General features: G+C 45.7%; 1 protein-coding gene across 2 annotated transcripts in view; it reads right to left on the bottom strand.

Moving 5' to 3' along the window:
* Positions 1-1,215: 1,215 nt before the first annotated feature.
* The window catches only part of MAMLD1 (mastermind like domain containing 1), an 85,273-nt gene continuing 60,267 nt past the window's right edge, over positions 1,216-26,221 (bottom strand). For both annotated transcript variants that reach the window (XM_052813155.1, XM_052813154.1), the window contains 3 exons: positions 5,324-5,470; positions 3,744-3,825; positions 1,216-3,451 (listed from right to left, as the gene is read on the bottom strand). In XM_052813155.1, the coding sequence (XP_052669115.1) occupies positions 2,433-3,451; positions 3,744-3,825; positions 5,324-5,470 (1,248 nt within the window). In that variant the 3' untranslated portion in view covers positions 1,216-2,432. The remainder of the gene's footprint in view (positions 3,452-3,743; positions 3,826-5,323; positions 5,471-26,221) is intronic.

Here is a 26,221-nt window from a genome sequence, read left to right on the forward strand (position 1 = left end):
TGTCCTCGCCACAGACGTACTCACAGGCATTTCTCCCCCTCTCCGCTGTCTGGAGGCGAGTCGGCATGTCTGTCTCATTCAGACACTTGCCGCGTTTTACAGCCTGTTTTGGGCAATTGTTTGGTGGGGCTGATTTCCTTTGCTGGAAAAACTGGCTTCTTTCCTCCTCGCCCTGGTTTCACGCAAGTATGTGCCATTCCCAAGATGAAGCCAGTTAGGGGTCATTCCCCTCGGAGCCTCCTGCACGGCGAGGACCTACCTTTGGCATCACGAAGCCAGACGGATCTCCGACAAGGCCTGGGGTGGTTGCGCTTGGGAGAGGTCTCCTGCCCACCCGAGCACCGGCAGCAGAGCTGGTACCCGACTGCTTTAAACCCTGACTGGCCCCTCTCACTTTTGACTTCGGGAGCTGTTTTCTGCCATCCATCTCCGGAGAACGGGCTTCCAGAAGGGCCCGCTCCAGGGTGGGGATGACCTTGCCAAAGCCCTCCCTCCAGCATGGACCAGTTCAAGGGAGATCCCCCCCAGGAGATATCCTCAGGCTTGCCCTGCCCACAGTGTGCCTGGGACAAAGGAGAGCACTGACACGTCTTCTCCACCAGCCCTAGGAAGCTGGGGTGGCGTCTGGCTCTGTGTTTAAACGAGGCAATTTTAGCTACAGATTCTATTTGTGCATTTATTTAAGATTACTAAAACTTTCCTGTTCCTTCCTACCCCTCCTCCCAGCCTCGCCTCCCCCAGGGCAGGCACCAGCTCTCCCGTCAGACGATTTCTGTGTCGAAGGAGTGAGATGCCGTACCCACCGCCGCCCTCGCAGGCGTCACTGAACGAGCAAGGTGGGACTGTGCCGCAGCCCCCCCAGCCCTCCTCACCGCCTCACGCTGGGCACGGCTTTATTTTCTGATGGGCCAACTGATACAAGAACTGTCACTTCAATAAACATGGTGCTACGTAAAAAAAAACCAAAACAACAGAGATTAATTTCACACTCACCTATAATTACACTGGAAAAGGAGAGCGGGCCTAAGAAATCCCATCTTAAAATAAAATTAAAGCCTGCTTCAATTCTTCGTCTAGCCCGTTTCTTCTACCGACAGCACACATGCATTTGTACATGTTATTAGATTGACGTTGTAGCATCCTGGACAAATCGAATTAATTCAAATATCTGCAGGTATGAAACGTTGTAGCTGAGAAATGAGCACATAAAGTATATGCAATTTTCCCCTGGCAGTTTATTATGGTATGAAGAAAAAAACATTCTGTGCTTGAAGCTGACGTTATATTACAAATGTATTGCGAAGTATGACGTGACTATTAAAATATGATTACACAAAGTATGAACATTTTAAGAAGTTTACAGTACAGTGAATCTTTTATAAACAGACTCTTAAATATACATAGGACAATAGTAGCCGACAGAAAAACATCAAAAATTAACTATTAATGTTTATAGACTTTTCCCCTGAAAAAAGTCTCACATTAAAACAGAAATTATGAAAAGCCTTAAAACCAGGAACAAATCACCTGTACACTACAAATATACATGGCAGAGGTGCGCAAACCAGAGCTACCTTTTCGCTGAAGGGTACGGTCGCCAGGGAGGCTTGGCAGGGTCTGCCCAGCACCTCCTCTCCAGTGTAACCCAGTTTGGGCAGCGCAGCGCCTCGCCTGCCTGCGATGCCCCAACACACACGCACACACACGCCGGTCAGCAGCTGTAACGTCGCAAGCACACGCTTACTTACCGCGGGACAACGGACGGCGCGTTGGCAGTGTTGACTCGACCTACTGGAGTGTATCAAGTTGAGAACGTGCCTGGGATCTTGCAAATGGATCTCTGCGGTCAGACCCCTGAATGCACTGGGAGCCCGGATGGGACCTACATACCAGAATCGGGCTGCAAGACTGAGCTACGAGGGAATCGGCAGCTCCTTTTGTGGAATCTATTTTTTTTAAAGCAACTTTTCAACCTTTCCTCTTGGTACGGGAGAACAGATGCCACGTTTGATTTCTGCTTAGTCTGGTTGCAAAGACACCCCTAGTTCATGTGTTAAGTTATGTCAAAAACATAAGTATTTTATGCTGTAATACACAGTATTACTGAAACTAACAATATTATTTGCATATTTATAACAAGGTATAATGAAATCCCTATAATAAAACCAAAAGTTATGCTATAGATTTATTTACAAACAGTCCAGCAAAGAAGTATAAATACTTCTACATTTAAGGTTTAGGAAAACATAATTTACAAAATATTCAAATATATACAGTCATCTGAAAAACTGCCAATATTAAACTTTGATGCAGGCAAAGAATTGGCTGAGTCTATTCATTCTGTATTGAAAGAGGCGGTGGCTTTCACGGGTCGTCTGTTCTGTTCAAAAGCCATACCTACGTTATTTACAACGAGACGGCTTCTCTCCGAGCTAAACATGTCCGGAGCTTTGAGCGTGCTGTCCCAAAATGTCGTCTATCATTGTCAGATTGTTCAACCACTCTTCGTCGTTGCTGCTGCTGTTCTTCATGAGGGAGTCGAGGAAGTCAGTGTCACTGCAGTTCGCGGGCATGATCGAATTGCCGTGCTGGGACACAAAGTCATACTGCGGCAGCTCGGCAGCGGCGCTCATCCTGTTGAAGGCGTCGGGCGGCTGGCCCGTGGAAGGGTAGCTTGGCGGGCCAAGGCCCGAGGCAGGATTGAGCTGGTTAAAACCGGACACTCCTTGTGGCATTGATTTCATAACATTCATAGCTGGCAACGGTCCTCTGGTTAAATTGTGTCTCAAGTTCTGATTACTCATTGAGCTCAAGCCCTGGCCAGACTGTCCCATGCTCAGTTTTTGCATCTGTCTGACCTGGACGCCGGGAGCGATCTGATTAGGCGGCACTACAGCCTGCTGGGAGAACTGCTGACCCGGTGCACTTGGTCTCACGTTCTGCTTGGAGAAGAGAGCGTTACCGGAGAACTGCTGCATGCCAGTATCCATTTGGCTTTGATTTGGCATTCTTGGCACTGCAGTTGGCGTCCACATCTGGGCAGATGAGGTGGGGTAGACGTTAGGGATTCTTGGCATACTCGGCTGCCGCAAGTGTTGCTGTGTTGCAGAGTGATTTGTTAAGGAACCAGAGCTGAAGCCTGCCATCGGCATTCCCGGCCGCACGGCAGAGTGGCTATGTACTGTTTGGCACCCCGAGTTCATGCCCAGCGAGTTCTGGCTCGGCCGCAGCGGGATGTTAAAGTCAGAATTAGGCGGAAAAATCCCCTGCTGCTTGCCAGGGTTGTGTGGAATCATCACCATCGTCCCGCTGCTCTGGCTGGCGGTGGCTGGGGCCATGCCAGAGCCCAAGGTGCTCTGGAGCATGGCTGGGTTAGACGGCAGCATGCGGTGGTTGGGCGGAGGAGCTGGCATCACCTGGCTGCAGTCAGCGGGAATGGGCTGCTGCACGGCTGCATACAAAGAGACACATTAGCTGGTGAGCGCGTGTTCACCCTGGAAACATGGCAGAGCCTTGAAAGGCTGCTGCTCCATCTTTCTCTTTCACTACACAGGCCTCTCCTCTGTGTTCGTCGTAACAGAGTTATTACTGGAGTGATAAGGAAATGGGCGAATCTCATGATACACGATAAAATGTGAAATGCTTTTATTTCAGGGCAGAGAATCATTAAGCACCCTGTATTTAATCAGACCCCAGGCCCTGGCTCCTCGAGGCTTTTCATAGCACACCGTTTCCCTCCTTACCTTGAAACTGATTTATCTGCTGAGCTGCAAACAAACTCCTCTGCTCAGATGTTACTCCCAGCATGTTTTGTCTCTGCTTTTCCTGGAAAACAAGGAGCATAATAGTCAAGTTGCAGTCTCCTGTCAAGCAAGCATAGCAGCAGACACTTGAAGTGTAGCCACTGTCATCATTAACAACCTCTCCCGTACACACACACACACCTCTGATGAGACTCAGCCCAGACAGTTCATTTCAGACCGCATCTTAATTGCTCACACGCCCCTTCTTGCAAAGATGTCCTGACACCAGCCCAGCATTAGGAAGTGCAGCCCTCAGCAGACGCTGTGCAGGCAGCCCAAGGCCCAAGGAGGGCTGGACGAACATGGAGACCCTCGTGTTCACCAGCTTATGAGTGAAGTGCAGCACAGCCGAAGGCTGCAGGAATCCTGGCGTCTCCCCAGCGCCTCTCCTGCTGACTATGAGGACGCGTTCTCTGAAGTACCAGATCCGGGGACAAAAGGTGCTCAAAAGTCTCTTAGTGAACAGAATCTGTGGCAGCATTGCACAGACACGCTGACAAACAGGAGACTGCTGGTGGCCATTACCCTGTCTGGAGGACGGCTCTGCTCGTGCGTACCATCACCTTTTGTGCTGGTTGCCACTTCTAACCAGAACACAGCAGTAAACCACAGGAAGCCAGAGATCCTTAGGAGGTGCTCTCTGAGCAAGGCGTTGCTGGCTTTCTCCAAGTGACCTGCTTTGCGTCTCCCACCATTAACCCCAGAACCCACCACCGCCCTCGCATCCCTGCTGTGGACAGCAGCTGTGACCCGGGGAACTCTCCGTGGATGGCAGAAGCTGAGGCTTGGCTCCCGCTGGGTTAGAGCAGCACAGATAATCTTGAAGCCAGCTGATGACAAGGAGGCAGAGTTGGTTTTGAAAGGGAGTTTGATCAATGAGCAGGACAATGCTTTGTTGAGGGTTTTACGGAGCTACTTCTCATCTCATTTCCCATTCAAACAAATGAGCCTCCTTGACCCAAGTCTAGCAGCACGCTCAGAAAGAGGCACAGGTTCAGTGCTGCCTCGCCTAACTTCTCTGTGGGATTCCCCCATCCCTGCTCCTTCACACAGCATGTTACAAACCTCGTACAGGGGCTTCTGTTGCTAGAGTCCAGCCAAGCCCAGGACAAACTGGAGTCTAACGTCGGCTCTAGTAAATCCCCAGGGAACCACAGAGAAAGGCAAGCATGGAGAACATCTCTCCTGGGCCTGACTCACTCTCCAAGCCTCCCTTCTCTGTATCCTCCCTCCCAACGCTGTGGCTGACCAAGGATGACAGCAATGATATGGAGGTGACTGAATCCTTCCCTTGCATACGAGTGGGCAGATCTGCACTTGGACTGGCTGAGCAGCACTTGGCCTTGGCCTCTCTTGGGCATGACATCCTGGACTCGCCACAGCCCTAGTCTGACTCAACCCCGCAATTCCAGGGTCACTCCTTAGTGTTCGCTGACTGGTGATTTCCCCATACCAGTTAGTCCTGTCCCTCCCAGTGAGGTGGACAGCACAGCAACCCACAGAGGCACTCGGCATCGTACCTGCATCAGCTGTCGTTTCATTATTTGCTGCTTCAGTAAATGGTTCCTCATCGTGTACCCGTTCACCGTGGCTGGTGCCGGCACAGAGCCTCCGCTTGGGATGGAGCCCGGCTCCTGAAGTCTGGCAACAATTCCAGGATTTTGATCCTGCCAAGAAAGATGAAAAAAGAAAATTAATCTCATCAGGGAGGTAACAACAGAAGCCTTTATCCTCTCTGCCGATGCCCTCTCTCGAGTCTTTGGCTCTCCCAAGGCCAAAACACCTTGTGGATTCACAGGGACCCACATGTCACGGTGAGGACAGTGAGGGGCAGGGGACTGCTCTGATTTTTGAGGATAAGCACAAGAAGTGAGAGAAGCAAAAGGTTAATCCAAAATTCTTTGTGACTAGCCCAGGGCTACGGGACTGATTCACTACCATTACTGAAGTCACATGGCTGCCTGGCTGGCAGAAGGGATGTGAGTAAAGCATCACATTTCCCACCAGTTCCCCAACTGTTACACTGAAAGACATAAGGAAAGAAAAGTTGCATCAGGATAGGATTTGTCAACTGAAAGTAAAGGAGAAGCCTACAGTAGAAGAAAACAGCAAACTAAAGGCAGAAAAGGGGAAAAGGTGCCATCAGACCAGGGACCCAGAAAGATGAGAAGACGTGGGCCTGTGACTGAAGTGATTCTTGTGGGTTCCACGATCAGACAAACAAGGAGAGCTAACTGTGAAAGGAGAGGAGAACATGCAAAAATGCAGGGTCAGGTCATGGCTGGGCACAAATCAGTAATGCACTGGGCTTGATTCCTGGCTGGTGCAAACTGGCCTCGCTGTAAGTCCCCAATGCAAGATCTGAGTTGACTTCCACCAGCTGAGGACTTGCCTCCAAAGAAAGAGCATTGTGTGGAGAAGAGAAAAAAAAAATTCACAAGAACACCATGAAGACACAACCCAAAAGGGAAAAAAAAAATTAAAAAATACTGAAGCTTAAGCATCTTAGGAGCTGGCAGGTAGTCAGGGAAATCCAGAAAAACGAGGAAAGAAGTCAAGGCCTCACTGAGGACAAGAAGGGAAGTGATCCTGTAAGTGCTGTACCCAGGCACAGCAGTACCCGTGTATTCCCCCTTCTCCATTTTCACATCCAGCTTCTATATTACTTATGATGTTTTGTTATTATTGGCACGGAGAAGTATGTATATTATATCCAGTATCCTTAGCTGGGCCATGCTTCCTTTGTTTTCAGAATGGAAGCCCACATCCTTTGTTTGAGAATCAATGTTATCAGGAGATAAGCAAGAAGAAAATGGTTGTTGCCTTTTGACATCTGACAATTAGAAGCATGCTCAGATGGAGAAAACAGGATACGAGCCATGTTTCAGAGTGGCCAGAAGAAAGCCTTGAAAGGCATTTGTCACCGGGCAGGCTCCTCAGGCCTGGGGCGCCTTTCCGCAGCAGCTTCTCCATGAGGAATCACCCAACTCCTTCCAGGATATTCTTTATAAGAGCGGTTACCAAGAAGGTCACTGAAATTACTAGTTTTTATGGTGCCTCCTTTTGTTGTAGCACTTTAGTCTATTATGCAAAAGCACAATTGATGAAATGTAAATGCCTGCTAGATAATTTACTAAAAGACACAAACCTGCAGCTCATCACTGCTCTCATTATCATTCCTATTCATGGGCAGTCTCATAAGACTAGACTTTATTACTGGTGCTTCGCTTACAATTCTGCCGGACATCTCTCCTCCTCCCCCTTCCCTCCTACCCATTTTACTCCCTCTCTCCCACAGAAAAAGAGGGAGGGGAGGAAAAAAGTAAATATGATTTACTACACATGTAAATATGAAAGTTCATGTAAAGCTAGCACTCTGCTTTCATGTCAGACGGGATTCTGCAGCCATAGTTAAGCTTTCAACAATGCAGATTGCCTCTAGGGGAATATTTGAAAGTGGAGGGATTCAGTTTGTGTATTCTGCACATGAAAGACACTGAAATGTTCATACCACCAAAATCCCTGCCATCTATCCAATTTCCTCCAAACTTGTCTTGTTGCGTGCAGAGGGTCTGTGCTTACTGAAGCAAATGAGTTTAGTGCAAGGACAATCATTCTGATGTCTTGCTCAGGGCTATTGCATTAACAAGTCATAACATTAAAGTCTCTTTTCCTAATCATGTCCACCTCATTCTAATTTCTTCTAAACATCATCAAGAAAATAACGTTGATTTTTCCATATTATTAATGGTAAAGAAGTGTAAATCACATTACTAATTGCTCCTCTTGTGCAGTAGCAGTACAACAGCTTAATTATATGGGATTTTCTGCAGGCACCCTATAGCAATAATGGCAATCAGCGAAGTTCATTTGCAAATACACAGAAAGGGTTGCTGAGTTTTTCAGAGCAAAGTTGGATAACACTTAATTAGCCAGTAAAGAAACAATCTATAGATATAAATTTTGCTTTTGGGGAAATTAGGACAAAACAGCATAGATGGGAAGACAAAGAATGAATTCAAAATCTGGCCTTCTACAGTTCACATTTAGGTTAAGCCAAAAAAGAAAAAAAAAAAAAAAAGAAAAAGTTCTCTCTTTTCACCACTAGTGGGAACTACTGTATTCCCTTACAATAAAAAATAACCACTTAAACGTCATGACTAAGAATAGCTCTGGTGTAGTCTAAAGGACACTGCTATCTGTACCAAAGGTTAATGAACTTCAAACATTTTTCCTTTTCATCACTCCCCAAGAAAAATCACTTTCCTTCCCACAGTAAGGCCAAGCCAAACAAGCCATAATCTTAACTTGTCTATAGTTTGGACCATCCCATTTTAAAATCCAGGAAGACAGCAAAGAGAGGAGGATTCTATTGTCAAAGTCGGGAACGATGGAAGCTGGTGTTCACACCCAGAGGGGCGTGTGGCTGAGCCAGCCGTAAGCTACACTGGAGGGTACAGATGGCTACGGGGGATTTGTATTCTTCAACTTTAAAAAAAACGTGTTTGCATGTAGGTATCAGGTTTTTTTCCATTTTTTCCTCCAAAACCTCATACTAAAACATCAAATGGGCAGAATCCCTAACCAAACGGCACATCACACAGACCTGGAATTGGAGAGCATGTGTTTGAGAGCATGTGTTTCTGTTGCTAGGCAAACTGTCGCACAGCAGGTCCGGAGCTCCTGCAGCACTCCCTGGGCTTTCCAATGTGGCAATTTCTGTTCAAAAAGGCACTGGGGCTAACTTCACGGTTTCGACTTAGTACCTCGTGCACTAGTTTCGAGAGCAAGGAGAAAAGAATCTGGTTCCAGGTTTGCAGGAATGTATACTGTTTGTGTCAGTATTCCGCCACTGACAGTAATTGTAAAAGCCGTTGCAGAGCCCAGTGAAACCAGTTCCTCCCAGCCGCCCAGCCGGTGCACAATGGCAGGCTGTTTAGGCTGGGCAAATGCATCTGCAGATTACTGTGTCCAATTGTAGTGAGTGTGGGTCTGGTCCAACAAAACATTCGGGCTCACACTTAATGCAAAGTGTGCGAACAGTCCCACTGAGACCTACCACGCATATTTATGAATCTACATCCTTCTAAAAATCCACTGATGAGCTCGACCTGCCCAGCCCCATCATCTGATTACGTACAAGATGTACAACTGAAGTAAATAAGCACGGAGATTAATTGTTCTGTGTGAACGCGGTTGATAAACTCCAGTCCTCAGCACTTAGTTACATATCCAGTAATCACTTTGTGGCTTCACTTAAGCGAGAATGAAGAAATTTATGGCCCCTAATTCCTCTGAATCCTCATTAACAAACAGTCCAAAAAGAATTTAAAAGCAAGACTTTCTGAGGATCTGAGCTAGAGCTTTAATCGCTCTTTGGCAAATATGTAAAAATCCCTCTAATCTTTAATAAAGAGCATTCATTGTTTTTTAGGACTATGTGAAAACACTAAACTCATTTATCATTATTAGACTTTCCCATCTGCTCTTACGGTGTAACTCCAAAGAATATAACAAAGAAATGTACATGTTAAATTGTATTGACTTAAGCCCAGAGCTATTGGAGATGTACAATTTATTTCAGTGAGGGCATGAAGGGGACTGCAGGCTGCTAGACAGAGTCATTTGTCCAATGCTGAAAAGACAGTTATCTGCACCAAAATGGCTCTTGGAAAGGCACATTTGCTTTATAAGAAATAAGCTGCCAGGTGAGACCATTCAGCATTATGTTACAGACCCAGACAATAAAACTAAGCCATGAATTTCAATAGTTAACAGATGGACTAATTAGAGGCTGAATTCTTTGTGGTTCTAACAGATAACCAGGTCACAGCAAGGTTACTGAGAGAGAGACAGGCAGCTTTGCAAATTTCGGTAGATATTTGCAGAGTCGGGGAAGAACTTCACTTCCTAACTGAAAGCATTAGCAGCAGTGGAAGAACAGAAACGTGTCTAATTAAAAATGCATATAGTACCTGCACTTTAAAAGTTTACTCCATTTCAAAAGACACTGCTGATTTGAGAAATATTCCCTCCACTTTCAATGGGGCATCCAGCCGAATCCAGTAATTACAGAGCTTAAAACAGAAGGGTTGTTGAAATGAGCCCCAGCACCCCAGCATAGAAGGGAAAGACCAAAGGAAATGGGTTGCTCAGGGTAGATGTTTGCTGTAAATATGAGAAAGGGACAAACTGCTTTTTCCACCAGGTTTTTTTTGTAACCAGAGATAACTTATCTTGAAGTATTTACTGAGACATCACACAGTAAAAAAAAAAACCCAGCACGGCTACAGGACTTGACAGGAGGCCATGCTACTGATCCGCTCCGAGGCCCCGGCTGCTCGGCCGGGACTCTAGGTGGATCCGTATTCACAGCAGGGACAGCTATTCTCTAGGGGTGGGGTGAAGTTTCATTAACCGAGTTTTGTTCTGTATTTTAAGAACATCTGTTACGTATGGGGAGTTCTGTACTCTGCTGAGGAAATGCAAATACTAGTTTCAAACTAATGCCCCTGCATTTCCCTGTGCTCCCCGCCTGCCTGCCGGTGCACCGTCTCCTGTCTTGGAGGTGTGCTGCTTCTCCTCGGGGGGCTTTCATGCCTGGGCAGCACTTCACGCTCTGAAGTCCAGGACTAAGACTCCCAGGCATGACGACTCTACCAATACTACAAATTAAGCAATTAAAACACGAATAGTATTGAAGTTGCCTCACCCACAGAATTTCATGGCATGTTTAGATCCCACAGAGAAGCCACACATAGACTCCCAGTGTCTAGTAACCTTGTGTGGCCCCACAGAAAACCTTGATGCCACCTCTACAAAGGAGGATCATTGCCTCCGCAGCTGTTAATCCATGTAGATACTAAGATGGTGAATCTGTTTGGCCAATGCATACAAACAAAGCAAACAAAATCCAGGGTCATGGTTTGGCAGAATGATCGTGTCAGCCCACTCAAGAGTGTGATGTCTGTGAGATGCCGTGATCATTTGCTTCAGGCAGAAGTCAGGGGTTACGTATGCTTCTTGCCTCTGCTTCTTGCCTCTAACAAAACTCTCCATTTGCTCTTTGGACGTTTTCTGTCTTTTTTCTCTCCTCTATTCTGCTCACAATTCAGAGATGCTCTTCAAGATAAAACAGTTCAGAAATGCTCCAAAGTTTTTTGTTTGTTTGCGTGTTTGTTTTAACACAATGTATGAACATTGATAAAACAAACTGTGCAGCTCGGTGGATCTTTTTTTTACCCATCTTTCACCCATTTACTTGATATACAAGCAGTGAAATACTACCAGACTCAAGTTTCTAAGCTTATCTTGGGGGCTGTCAGTCAGGAAAAGGCTTTGTTTGAAGACTGTAAGTGATCCGTGGGTATACGGTTTTGTTTAAAAAAAAAGTTCTTTCAAGCTTTTCTTTCTTTTCATACGGCACGAGCATGCACAGCTTCCTTCAAAGGTAGTCCTCCTTCTTTGCTAGGAGCAATGACAAGATCACCACACCTGGCTAGCAATTGTATCAGGGTCTCCTCCCTTCAAGCAAAGCAGATGAAACACTAATTTCCCTATAGCTGCTCTTATACTGCATGCTGTTCAAAACAAAACAAAATCCTATCAAAGTATCCAAAGTGCTTTTAAAAATGCACCCAGAATTTTAATAAGATGAAAACTGAATCCACTTCCCCTCTTAAAAAAATTAATCGAATTAGTTAAAGCTTTTGTGCAAAGACTCTACCACTGTTTTCAGAGCTGGTTTCATCCATCAAAACATGCTGTTGAAGAGCAGCAGCAATCAGAGCAACAGAAAGACACAAAATCCAGACTGAATTATTGCAACAGCGATTTTTCCCTTAGATGGAAATGCATCCTTTAGCAGGCAAGTTGAAATCAAGCTGTGATGCTGTTACCAGCACCATGTTGTTAGAAAGAACATGGGAAACGGCTTTGGGAGCAGCCAAGAGCCCGAGGCACAACACGGATGGGAGAGTTGGTGTATCACAGACACATACAACCTCCCAGGGACTGCAGTGCTTGTAAGGAGGCACGATCGAGACTCCAGCAACAGCAGCTCCCCTGCAAACAGATCCTTTGGTCCAGGCGAACTCCCAGGCCACGGGTGAAGGCAGCCCAGAGAACAGCTTTGCTCCACCACCCCGAGTGAAAAGCAAACCTTTCAGGAGGACTACAGACCCACAGAGGTTCTGGCAGACCCCTGATGGAAATGGCACCTGGGTACCTGCAGTGTTAACACACTTTTCTTCCACCCGAGAGCAACGCTCTGGGGCTGGACTCATCCCCACCAGTCTTTGTACCACCATACTTTAACAGAAACTGTATCTCTTACTGTTTTTATGTGTATACACCCACAGATGCAGAGAGGGGTGTTTTGTACCTGCCTATATAACATAGAGTCAAGATCCAAAATTGAATTCTCTGCAAAGAACAAAATATTTCTATTTGGCTTGTACAGCTATCATGATTCCCCAACCCTTGACACCACGCTCTCGTTCCCATCGAGGGCAGCTTGCCTATAAATTCAATGAGATAATCTAAAACTGTATTTATCTCACCCAATTTCGGCTGGTAGTCCTTCTGCCTGTCTCTACAAGGTTGCGCTAGCTGTGATGACAAACTACAACATCTCCTATCTATAAAGTGGTTTGACTCAAGTAATCCTTGTGTTATGTCAAGGCATGCTCTCAGAGGTGTCGATGAGATTCAAAAGGAGCTGGGTTAGCTCAACACCCGGCAAAAGCCGCTACAGAGAAATGCAATGACTGGCTGGTGAATTTATGTAGTAGGGAGAGCAGAAAAGATCTGACAAAAAAAAAAGTGAAGATATCACTCTAACAAAGTGAAAGTCAGGAAATCTTGAGCTAATGGGAGAAATTGGTTCTCTACCTGCCCATTTCTGAAAAGCTCTGCGAACTGCAGTGAGGCGGTCTGGATCACAGAGATCTGTGAATCCCTTTATTTCTCTAACTTAATGTTTCCATGAATTTCTTTTTCCTTTTCATGCAAAGTTCCATTTGCAGAGGCAGATGCCCAAGTCTTGTTAACTTTCAATAGCTGTTGGCTGTCTAACCGCTTCTGAGAAGCCCTTTGCATGAAAACCTGCCCACATGCAAAACCCAACAGTATATACCCCTCATTTCTCATGTAAGTGCACAAACAAAGCATGCTCTGGCACCAACTATCGCATCACTTTTTCAGTATTAAACCTCTCACAAGCTTACTCTTTCCTATCAGACGAAACTATTCAAACACCTAAAATGGTTGTATCAAATCGTCCACCCAATCAGGTGCCAAAAATCACCACCACGACTTACAAAAAACGTAGTGATAAATAATATGCTAAAATAATGGATACAAAGTAGGCTGTAACTAGGTATTCCTCATGATCAAATTTTTAAAACCAAGATATTGACATGTTAAAAAGAAAAATGTATTAAGGTGACCTTGAGTATAGGGAATAAGGAGCGATTCCATTATTTTGTTAAATGGAAATTATTATTAAAACACCCGAAGCTGAACTGCTGTAACCAAGTCAACTCAATCTCCCCTTAAAAATTCCTTTTCTCCCCTTCCATTCAGATTGTATTTACAAACTGTAGATGTCTCATTTTTTTCTTGTGTCATTTCATTATTACAGAGTTGAGATCACTAGCCATCTGCAGCTTCATTTCATCAAGCTCTGATTTGTCCTTGGAGCAAGGTCATCCGGGACAAGAACATAAAATGCTGCTTTCCTCAACTGACAGTTCTTTATGCCTTCCTGTAAATATTCCCCGCTAATTTTAAATAATTTTACCACTTCATACTCCCCCTCACACACACTGAAAAAGCTGATATACACGCATATTAATAAGGATCTTGTCATTTAACCACTGCATAACATATTAGAAGCAATTAATGGTGTTTATTTGCTGATAACATAGGCATTTCGAACTCCAGCTCAAGAATCCTTGGTAGCTTCATGTGACTTGCAGGATATTAGCTATGGGTCAGAAGTTGGGACCCCCCCATTCAGCATTAGCATATGCTTGGAGCGACTCTGTTTTCCATCAAGCAGAAAAAAAATGCAGTCAATGCACAAAAATTACCAGCTGCTATACACCCTATGGTGGGTGAGTGATAATAAAACATCACTAGGTGTATGTGGGTTCATTCATTGAAATCAATAGACCGGTAAGGAAAGATTTTCAGGCACATCACACAATGTTCCAAGCTAAAAACAAAGAAAAAGGAACATGGAATTTCTACTTGGATCACATTTGACTTGCCATAAATTCTGGAGCATCTTCTCTGAAGCAGAGACTGCTGCTCTGGATTATGGCAAAACCAAATCAACCAAAAAAAAAGCAGGGTAAATTAATTTGAGAGTCTTCATTAGCACACCTATAAAGCAACAGGGAATAACTTGGCGATTGAGAATAATCAGCACTAGCTCTGGGGGTCAGTCTCCTTCCCAGTCTCTGGCTGCAGATGCTGGCAACAGCAGACTGAAGGTCCCGGTTCTTATCTCCAACTCAAGGTGCATATCTTTTGGCACCTGGAAAATTCACTACTGGGCTGATGCAGTGGATTCTGAGATATGCTCTGCTGTACACAGCCATCTGGCTGACAAATAACCGTGTGAGACTTTTTACCTGGGTGCCTTTAATAGCCCCAATAGTGCTAGACATGAAGGCGTGCACATCATAGAGATCTGTTTGCAAACACACCGGGATACATGCCATGCAGATAGGCACAAGAGCCTCCGATGACTGTACTTGCACAAGCAAGTGTCCCTTTGGACACACAGCGGAAGGTTAGCTCATGAGACTGTGAGCAAGCAATTTGTCAGAAGGAGATGTAGAAAATGGGATCATTATAGGTGAACTCCCAAGCCACCTCTAAAGGAGATGATCTTGAACGGTGAGTTTGTTTTGTGATTGAGTCACAGGATAAAAGCTGGCCGTATGGACTCGGGCTTACACAACCAGGTTCAGTTTCCCGTTCCATCACACGTACGTAGTTTCTTCACATGCCTATGGACAACTTGCTTCATTTCTCCCTCCATCTCAGCTTCCCCCCAAAAGGAATTAAAAGTTACTCCCTGAATAGGAGGATGAGGGTCAGTTCCCGGGGCAGCGTGGGGGTTACGTCTTCAGCCTCCTGAAACGATGCCTCTCCTGTGCCCGCAGGTTACGACCCCAAAGACCTGCTGCAGAACTGTGCTCCGTGCCACTCACCGGCGAGAGGTGGAAGGGCTTTTTGTGCTTCACTCTGCATACGAGATTTTGTTGTGTCCTCCTCTCCGCATCTCTCCTCCGGGTCCAGCCACAGCTGGTTGCATCCCAGAACAGCACTAAACTACACCAAATTGTAATGGTCCCCCAGGGCCACTAACCTGGCTGCACAGACCAGCGGAGCGCAGCATGTCCCGGCCACACGCCCTGTGATCCCATGACTCGCCCCTCGTGCCAGCAAAAGAAGCCGCTGCAACAACTATGGACATCACGGTACCTGCAGAATCCCTCGGTGCCCAGCTGGGAGCTGTGTCAAGAGGGCTGTGTGCTAGGAGAAGTCAGCCCCATGTTTTGGCTGGTGCGAAAAGAAGAGCCTGGCTGAGGTAGTTCTGAGCGAGAATCCTAGAATTTTCCTGCAAGTCCCACTTGATATTTTATTGTGAGAGCTTTTACTGCGGTGAGAAGTCCTGCTTCACTCCACATCCTCTCCCGCATCCCTGGCTTCTGCCCCCTTCCATCCCCACCGTATATCCTTCTCTGTCATTTACACGGCAGGAGATGCTTTTCATTCAAAATTCATCCACGATGAAAAAACCATCCAAGTACCTCCAAATACCATCTTCTCAAGTCAGCCAACATTCCCCTGAAATTCTGTGGGATTTTGGTGCCTCTGTCACTTAAGATAATAGGAGTCTAGGAAACGTGCCTTTGAACATTTGGCCAGCCACACGTTTGCCGTAAGGAAGGAGGGAAGCGTACAAAAGAAGCGAGGAGGCTGGAGCTAGGCCACGTTCCCTGCGAGGCAGAGATGTGGCAGAGCACTCGCAAGTGTTTCTTCCGGGGAGACACCGCATGTCAACAGTTAACTTCCCTTTGTTCCCATCCAAATGATTAAGGTTAGAAGCTTGCCTGGTGACATCACCAGAGTTTAAACATGCTGGATATGGTCCAGGGAGCCAAAGTTATTGCTGACCCCATGGTTACTGATCCGCTCCGCAAGTAGCTGATGTCTGCTCTCACTTTATGAATTATTTAATGGGTTAAAGATTGGTCAGATCTTCTTTATGCAATGTACAGCTATACAGTGGGCAGGAGGACATAAACATGCATTAACAAGGTTAAAGTCATATACTGTAACTACACTGTTTTCAGCTTGCAGCTTTATTGACTTAATCATGCCGGCACCGCAGCCAACAAATCATTAAATCCATTCCATTCTTTTGCTGGTTACCAACCACAAAAACAGAGGCAGGCAAACACGGAGCAAATCTCGGAGGGGGTGGGGAGCGGCGGCGGGGTGCGGGGCAGAGGGAGAACAGTGGGATCACTATGGAGCTCCGCGCTGGCCTGTCACTGCCAGCACAAAGACGCCAAATCTGTCTTTACGGACTAAGTGGTTTCATGGTTTAAAGTGACACACTCATTTGTTCCTGTTTTGCAATGATTATAGAAAAGAAGAAGGGGGGGAGGAATAAAAAGCAAACTGAGCTTCTTCATACCGTAACAGCGTGCGTGTGTGCGTGCATACTCGCAGAGCCACAGATCTCGTCCGTACACACACCCCAGGGCCAGTGCAGAGGAGATCTGGGCGCTCACTGCACCCCAAGGGTCTCGGGCTCTGCACCGCACTCCCTGCTAATCTGCAGTGAAATGCAGGCATAATTAAGAGTTCAGCGTAAAAGAAAAAAAGACATGGAGCATTAAATCAGTCCTTCTGTTGCCCTCCAGGAGCAACTCTGACCACAGCGAGCGATGCGAGAAGTCCCTGTTTTCAGACCGAAGTAACAACTTCACTTTCAGACAAAGGCTTTAATTTTTGACCTGCACTTACAGTAACTTTTCATATCCGCATCCCCTAGAAGCTACCTGATTGTCAGGGAGTGCCTACTGCAGTCAGCAGATTACCAAAATACCGTTTCTAGGTGGTTAGTTCAAGACATCCAGGTTTGAAAACAGCTGTCAGCTTATCGGTTTTGAACCCATAAGATCTTTATTTGCCACTGCTGTTGTCCCCATTAGTTTCTTGATGGAAATCATCCTCTCTATCACCATAAAATACAAGTGGCTTGCTCTGCGCTAGGGGAGCATCACGTCAGGGCACGGCTCCTCTGCGTTACAAGCAGGCTACAGAGGAAGGATTCGGCATGAACTCTTGGAAACTTTCACACATCCATCAGGATGTTTCACTTCTTTTAGAGATGCTAGACACAGCCTATTTGCAAGGTTTCCTCCACTGAGAGAACAAGAAATAAGCTCCCCCTTTCTGGGGAAGACTCAGCTACACCAGGAGAGATTCCTGGCCCATTTCTATCTATTATGAAAAGAAGGAGCAGCCAACAAGCTCCCTTTTCTCCACCTTCTGGGTACAGGCTGCTTAGAGCTCCCTGTAAGAATAAGCCAGATTTTGGCATCCTACTAGCGCAGGGGCTTGACAGATAGATTTGCACCTTGTCCTGAGACACACCGCTGCAGACCTTTTTGAACACCATCATGATTTGGTTTTATAGTTGTTTTCTTTAGACCCAAACAAGCCTTCTTAAGAGTTTCAGTTCCAACCTTGCCTTCTTTTGTTTACTAGTCTCCAGATTCCTATCACCAGAGATGTCTCCTGGCTCCATATATTGTGAACAAACATATCATTACTCGGTGCAGGAGTCGGCCAGAATTCCTCATGGAAACAGCCACCAGAGAAGAGCCTGTCCCCCAGCCGCTCGCCCGCGGTACTGAGGCAGTAAAAAACCATCAAAGGTACTTCTTTCCAGCCACCACACTGGAAAAACAGACAGAAATGAAAATGCTTTGTGAGGCAGAAGTTGACTATTTAAGGCACCTATACGACTTTCAACTTCACAGACTTTTGTGTATTGGATCACCACAGCTGCCGCTGCTTCCAAAGATGGAGAATAAAGGTACCTCCAGCAGACAAGGGCCAAGCCCAAGCGTGTTGTCCAGGCTTCCCTCACCGCAGACCACCCATCACATCTCGGAGGTGCACATTAGGGTGAGGTGAAATTACCCTCTAAACACCTTTTCCTCCACCAGGCACAGGAGGAGCCTAAACGATGGGAGCAGGAAGATGAATCCCAACCAGTCACAGAAGGCGGCTGACAACGGAGAGCGCTAAACCCACATCTCCCAAGTCCCAAACCAGTGCTTAACCACGCAGCTATTTTGCCTTTTGTCCGGGGTTCAGCAGCCCTGGCTCCACAGCTTGCGCTCAGCAGAGCGAGCTCCGCTTCACCCTGCTAACGCTGCTACCTCCCACCAGTGAATCCCAGCTCCGCAGCGCTCCCTCCCCATCAGCATGCACCCACCTCTCCATTTGTGCGTGCTCGCGGCCCCCAGCCAGCAACGCGAGGGCTTGTGCGATGGACGCATCAGCCTGGAGAGCATCTTATCATTGACCTGTGCTTATCGAGAGAACATGGAAAGGCAGAGGAGGCTCCACTGCCGCGGTCATTAGCCGACAAGCTGCTTCAAAGGGAAGCGACAGTTGTGGTGATGTTTTAGGACCGACACACCCAGCCAGGAGTAAGGCACCAGTTGGGCTATTTATAATCCCTGATTCGAGAGTCTTAAAATAGCGCTCCTTTTATTTTTACATTTTTCGGCACACTTCTATATTTAAGCAACTCCATTCGCAGGCTCCACATCAAACACATCACTGCCAGTCTCGGAAATGAGAGACGGCGCTCCGTGCCTCCCCACTGAAAGCGGAGGTGAATTCCCCTCTCCCCATGGCCCCTATCTCCTTGGCCAATGTGATTCGAGCCCCCAGGCCTATTCCCATGTATTTTTACATATAGGCTGGGTCTTCCAAATGCACAAAGTAAGGGACATGCAGCACCTGCCTGCGAACTCCCAAAGGTAGTAGAGCGGCAGAGGTGTTTCACAGACTGCAGTACATGGCCGCATGTGTGCTGCTCTTATCGACAGACACCACAAAGTCTCTGAAGGAGTTAATGGGTCCTACAATAAAGCAATCCTGATTGTTTGTGTTTTTCTTAAAAACAAAGGTCAATATACAGAAGTAGTCAAACGAACCATGGCTGCAGGTCCAAAAGGAGAGCCCTCTACGGCCTCGGCACAGGTGTAGCTATTTGTTCTCTGCTCCCTGGTGCCACAATGTACCTTGGTTGGCATTTCTTAATGACTGGAGAATCCATGTGCTCTTTGTAAAACAATTATAAAATATCCAGGGCAGGAGAAAAAAATTCCTTGCACAGCCAAGGTTCCAGCAGACTGCATAGGTGTCAAATGGTAAATCGTTAGGCATTTTGTTTTAATTGCAGTTATTTATACCCTGGAACTTGTTATTAACGTTACCCATAATTAAAGGGACTAATATGGGACGGCAAAAGCACGGATGGCCCCAGCCAGACCACTCCTCCTTTGGCAGCGGAGACTGGCATAGTGAGGAACATTAAATAGAGGCCCCGTCTTAAGATACTTCAGCCAAGAGCTTCAGAGGGGTTGGTCCCAACACGTGAACCCCAATTTCTGTGCTCAGCCTCACCCCCCAGCACCCCTCCTCCTGCCTCTGTCCACAAACCTGGCATAAAGCAGGGGTGCTTTGGGGAGAGGGTACTGCAGGGCTGCAATCCCACCCTTCCCGATCAGCAAATCCTTTCTGACCAAGGGGCGCACGGATAGGACACATCCTGGATTTGGCCTAGAGTTGCATAACCATCCTTGTTAAAATTCAGGATTAACAGGTTATATTTTCATTTACGAGATTGTTATCTGCCCCGAGAAAGGTTTCCGATTTCACCAGCACTAATCAGGATGCCACAATGGATTTCCGGTCTCGGCGGTGAGGCTCGAGAGCTTTTGTACCTTGTGGAGCCGGTTTTAATTCAAATCTAACTGGCAAAGCTATTGTAGGCTGCATGTTGAACAGAAAAAAAAAATAAACCCCCCTCACTTACATGCTACTGTACCTTATTTCTAAATCCATTTCATACGGACACAAATCCCTCTGACCACCAAAGCATCTGGTAGCTGCGCTGCCTCTCTGGTGGCCCTGAGCAAAGATCCCCATTACAGTTCTGTGCCTTAAAAGAAATGTGCCAGAAACCTGCACTGGTGCCCACCTCAAGTTCTGATTTATGCTGTTAAGGATATCATAAAAAATAAGCAGCAAATATGTCCCATATGAAGAGATTAGCGTGCCCTGACAGCCCGTCCTCCCGAACAACACGGGGCTCCATGCCCTGCGTCGTACTGTCGGCTCACCGGGCATTTCACGTTTTAATGCTATCACCCAGACACGACACCCCGGCAGAGGAGATGCAGTCGGCCTAGGAGGACAGTCAAGTACGAAACTACTGATGCCATAATTATAACTGGGAGGCCAAACAGACTCCCGGGAGGGACTATCTTTGTGGACAGAGAGGGAAAAGGCTTGTTGATGACTGGCTTTACCAGATGAGTAAATCAGACCTGGGTTATAGCCTTCTTGTTCTCCCCCTGCCTCCGCCCCCAAGGACTGTGTGAGTCAGTGGAACTGGAGGGAAAATATACACTAAATTCTACAAGTGCAGGAATTAAAGAGACATCTACAAAGCTTGCCTCTGGCACTTGATACCAGCTGCAAAATTGGGTTAGCTTGACATTGCTGCTGGAGGTGAACAGACCCAGGAAGGCTGGCTGAGCAGCAGACGAGCAAACCCCCTCTCTGCAAAGCAGGTGAGCTGAAAGCTGACTGCAGTCTTGTTGCTAAAGCACAGAAACACGTTTTTAAATTTTTAAATCTGGGAGTGGAGTGAGAGCAATTAAGAAAACAAACTCTGTTTCCTGCACAAACATGAGGCTCGGGCAGTTTGCGATTATGAGATACATGCAAATCCGCAAGTCTGGTCTGAGCCAATTTTTGAGGGCTGGAGACCCCTGCAAGTGCTCCACGGTTCAAAAAACCTTTTCCTTTAATAGTCAGGTCAAGCACATTTTGGCGTCGAGGCTCTTTTACCGGTGAGAGCACCACCAAATCAACCCCAGCTGACATTCACGCTGCCAGGCAGCAGTCTGGGAGATCTCCGTAAAGGGTATTGCAGCTCCGGAGAGGAAATCTCAAATGTCTCGTAAATCCTGCTGCGGGGAGTGCCACATTGCAGGGGGCTCGTTCCAAGGCTCTCCCGGTTTGTCCACTCGGACGGGACGCCAGGCCCTGCCGGCGATGACACCCGGCTGCCTCTCCCGAAAGGATGCCACCCGAGACATCTGCCCGTCGCTGGCCTGTCCCCTGTCCCAGCCTGCCCCTTGCCACTAGCAGCGTTCAGAAACCAGTCGACAAACTAACCCAGAAAAGAAGCGACAAATCACTAGGTTACACCAGAGAGTCCTTTTTTTTTTTTTCCTTAGCACTTTCCTTTCTCTTCCCTTCCGCTGCTGGACCTGAGGGAAGGGTATAAAGGCTGGTAAAAATGAGTCCAGAAACCTTTGGTACTTCTCCCCAGGTTGGGGAGGCTTCCTCGGGGCTAGAGCTGCGGCTGCCGCTGGGGTCAGCTGGGAGGAGGGAGAGGAGGGCAGGGGAGGGAGAAGGGGAAAAAATGAACAGCTGCAAAGCAATTAAGCCTGCCTCCCTGCCTTACTGTCCAAAGCAGGAGGCAATCTAATTCAGCCTGGTGCCTCTCTTCCTTCAGCCGTCTGGTGCCTGCCTGGGATTCAGGAAAGGGGCTGTCTGACTGCCCACTTTGTCTGCTGAGCCAAAGGGGCCCTTCCCAGCCACAATTTCCAAAGGAAAGAGATCTTGGCTGGCAGTGTCTCTTCTTTTCTGAGAAAAACATGTGCTGAATGTAGTGGCAGCAGCTTTATAACCCTCTCCTGCCCTTCCTCAGCAAACAAGCGAAGTGGAGTTGGAGCAAGAAAATGACCCCGCTGGCTCCTCCGCTCAGCACTTGTCTCCCGGCACAATGAATCAATTAGCATCCGATCATTATTGTGGTAACTGTATCTTTCACAAGCAAGATTCTATATAGAGATAGAATAGGATGTTTTCTGCTCATTTCCTTCCTGTCATTCCAATCACGAACTACTGTTAAAAATACAATGCATTTAAAGTCTGTCATATTTGCAAGCATGTGTTCCAGTTTCCCAGCTGAATGGCTGGTCTTTTGTTTTCTGCACAGTAAAGGTATGGAGGAACAGCGATAAAGGGGAGCCTATAGTGCAACTGCGTTAGAAACTCACCCAGGGCGTATACAGAAGGTCATCTCATTTTCACGTTCCTAATATCAGGGATTACTTTAATTCCTTATTCTGGCCAACTGTTTCAGTTTATAATCCATGGCGCAGGACTCCTTCCAGCATGTCTAAGGTGGTACTTGTTCTGCTATTTCTTCAGAAATTGGCAAAAACGTTTTTATTTGGAAAATGTTAGTGCAGCAGTAAAAGCCTTTTAGTACACAGTCAGAAGGAGAAAATAGGCTCGGTTAGGAGAACAGACTAAAATTCAACTTTACTTTCGGTTAAGTTTGACAGTAATCTAGACAGCAGGTAGGTACCCTCCCTCTAGCTTAATCAAGACAGAAACAGGCAAAAATGTGTATTTTAACTCCAGCATTTCATCTTATGAAAAGCCTCAATACTGCTATCATAAGCAGGAAAAATAAGAAATCACAGAAAGAGCACTATTTTAGCCTACCATACTGACAAATGCTTTATAAAGTACGAAATTTGAGGAAACCTCCGTAAGCTAAAGCACAGTAGTTTTATATATCGTGTCAACCTAGAATGGAGCAGCACACCCAAGCCAGGAGCTCCTTTCTAATCTTATTCCACGTAGGGTCCCTGATGAAGGTCACAGTTCTTTTTAAAATGAAAATTTGTAGACATATAGATATATGCCACCTATGCAGGAAGAAGCTCAGACTCTGGACTGGGCACGAAATGGATTTGTCCATCTCCCCCCTCACTGCCAAAATTTTTTCTTAATAAAAAAAGTTCTTATTAAATGGTCAGGTTTTATTTTCTTTTATTTTTTCAAAGTAAAATACAACATAAATAAACGTTGGGGATTTTAGACAGTCCTAAACTATGGGAAAACACTGATATGTCTAGCAAAACTTTTTTCGGTTAAAGATTTACTCACATTTCAGGACCATCACACAGTCTATGGTGATGTTATCAGCATTTCTCTGTTCTTGCTGACCTTAAGCACTCTTAAAACATTAAATACAGAATATTTTCTGATTGCCATTCACATTTCAGTGAGAATAATTCACTTTAATGAGATAAGAACTTACGTATCAAGTGAGCCTACCTCTGTTTGAGAAATATTAGCACACTTTGGGGAACTGTAGAATCACAAATAATGACATCAAGAGTCCGACACTATTCCTGGAGAACTTGTAACTCCCGGTTACATCAATGGGAATTTGAGATGCGTAAGGATTGCAAAATCAGATGTTAATCTGCAGCAAACAACACAGGTATGGGCAGTCTGCATTTTTGCCTTAAGCAAACAAGAACCAACAAGACTACTAATGAGAGAAAACAGCACCAGTTTGTAACTGCATATATAAATAGGCATTAGAAACAACTGTATTCCTTAAGTGAGTCATTACATCGTAAAGAAAACTTTTACAAGAAACTTGATCTTGTTTATAAATTTCCCGCTTACATTTTTTTTTTTTAATTCTTTCCTTCCCACTCATAACACGCGCACCAACCTCGATAAAGAGACCTGCAAGAGATGGAAACCTGATGCTTCGATTAAAGACCACAGAATCATCACTATCGACTCCGGCACCTTCAGTTAACAGGTTCTCCACTTTTTCCGCAGCCGAATAACTAATGCAATCTAAACACAGACCTTCTTATCAAGCTAAGACAAGCTTACTCAGCTTTCTCCTGGCACAGGGAGATTCAGCTCTTTGGCTCCTGGCGGCTGCTCTCCGGTGCAGGCTGGGTCCGGGCTGTGGGAACCACCACGCTGCCTTCAGCGTTCCCCTGTGCGGCACTAGGCACAGCACTACTGCCGAGCCAAGGACGAAAAATACAGCAGGAATAGCTTAATTCCAGCTCTAAATGAGCTCAGCGGGGAATCTAAACAGTCAAGTCAATTGCCAGAATCTGCACTTTTCAACCTCGTTCTGCTCCTTTGATCAGACTGAATTTTGAGCTACGGCGATTAATGGACTAATAGAGGAAGTCACAGGGTATCTCTTGGGAGAAGAGGGAAAGGAGAAAAAAGTCTCTCATCCTTGTTATGCATCTATTCTGCTAAACGCCACATTTCCACGTAGGAAATGAAAAGGCCGCTGCAGAAAGTCTGCTGACTGAGCTGGAAAGGAGGAGAAAAAGGGGGTTGTACGAAACAAAAAAATAATGCTCAAACGATCATTCATTCATTGCTTAAACACGCCCTTCGGAGCGATGGTAAAAGAAAACAGACTATCCGAATACAAGTGCCATGTAAACTACCCTTCAATCCAGTACAGTAACAGTTTATACTTAATAATACCAGAGAGTAAAGGAAATATTAAACACATTTATTATGCAAAGAGAAGCTTCCAAAAGCCCTGAGAATTTAAGTAGTGAGAGAAATGGATTTGTTTATGACGGGGATACATACTACTGGTATCCCAGGACAGTATGTCCTCGTCTTTCTGGAAAAGGAAGAAACACATTAACGTTAGCAGTCTGCAATCACAAAAGAAAAAGAGAGGGAAAAAGTCTTTATTAAGAATTTTTTTTCCTCATTTGCTTTTGTTATTGCTGTGCCCAAGAGGAGGGGGCAATTTTTCTTCCTGCAAGGAGCAAATTTTGCTTCTGCAATTCATGACTGTAAAAAACAAACCCGAGAGGACTACAAATAATCACTGGACTGATTAAAACATAAACTTATTCAAAGTTTGGCATGTTTACAAAACGCTGGCACTAACCCCCAGAAAAAAAACCAAAACCAGAAAAGCCCCAAATAATTCAAATGTAAACTTGAGCTGAGGTAGGAGCAAGTGCATCAAAGCTTCCAACTCTCCCTCTCTTTTTGTTGTAGCACTAATAACGCCATTGCGAATGATTACTGTGCCCTTTGCTGCATCCTTGTCCTCCACCTTTAGTCTTTCTTGAGCATACAAAGACTATATACATACATGATTCACTCTGCTCTCAGCAATAATCCTGTAGTCGTCCTGGAATGACCTACCACTGCGTAAATTTAGGTGTGTGTGTTTGAATCTTTACAAGATCAAGCTGTTAATGTGATGTCTTAGAGCAGGATATCATACTATTTTGTCTACGTTACAGGGCTTACCCTCCTTGTGGGTCTCTCATTAATTCTGTAATGGGGAAAAATAGCTCAGCACAGCTTGTCCGTAACCTACATTCACATCTGCATCTGTCTGACACTGATCTAAGGTATCACGTTTTCATTACTTCCATGAGAAATGTTAAATAATTTTGCTGGTTATATAGAGAATATTATTTGTGCTAACGTAATGTATCTCCTATCTCCTTCTTTTAACATTCCCATATACAAAGGGTTAAATTGTAATATAGGATTACTTTTTGTTAACAGTAGTGCTTTATAGAATCACGTACTGATGATAATATTTGCCTTTAAATATGCTATAAAAATTTAACTTTAAAACGTACATGTAATAGAGTGATTAGCCTTCAAAGCCCTAAGAAGAGCTGCCACATTCCGATTGTGGGTTTCTATCAATTATTAGTGCCGGCTGCTTGAAATAGTCCAAAGTGCTCGAGACAGAAATATTACACAGCCAACACAGCAGACTGATATGCTTCCTAAATGTACAGGTTTTGAACACAGCTCATAATAGTGTTTGGCTTTCAAACCTTAATGTTAACAGCTTTGATGGGACTGCTTCTAATTTGTATTTAAGACCCATTACCTCTTCCTCTAAGCAATCTTCGTGAAACATCATTTGTTCTAGGGGGATATTTGCCATCCAGCACGGCTCTGTAATGGCCGTTAATTCACACCATTTTGCTTGCTCCTGTATTAATCAGCAAACTGTGAATCATCCCAGTGTTTCCAGACTTGCAGATGTACGAGAGAACCACCGAGGCCAGTTCAGTTTCTCTCCCCATTCAGACCCGGAGACAATATCAGTTCCTGTTTACAGCCACGGCTTTGTTTTCCCCCACCCACACACTGAAATTTCTCCAAAATGCCCAGAGAAAAAGAAAAAAAGAGACTGAGTTCATTTTACCAGGAAAGTTATTTCTAGG

This window comes from Harpia harpyja, chromosome 18, assembly GCF_026419915.1.
Source record: "Harpia harpyja isolate bHarHar1 chromosome 18, bHarHar1 primary haplotype, whole genome shotgun sequence".
Classification (NCBI taxonomy): domain Eukaryota; kingdom Metazoa; phylum Chordata; class Aves; order Accipitriformes; family Accipitridae; genus Harpia; species Harpia harpyja.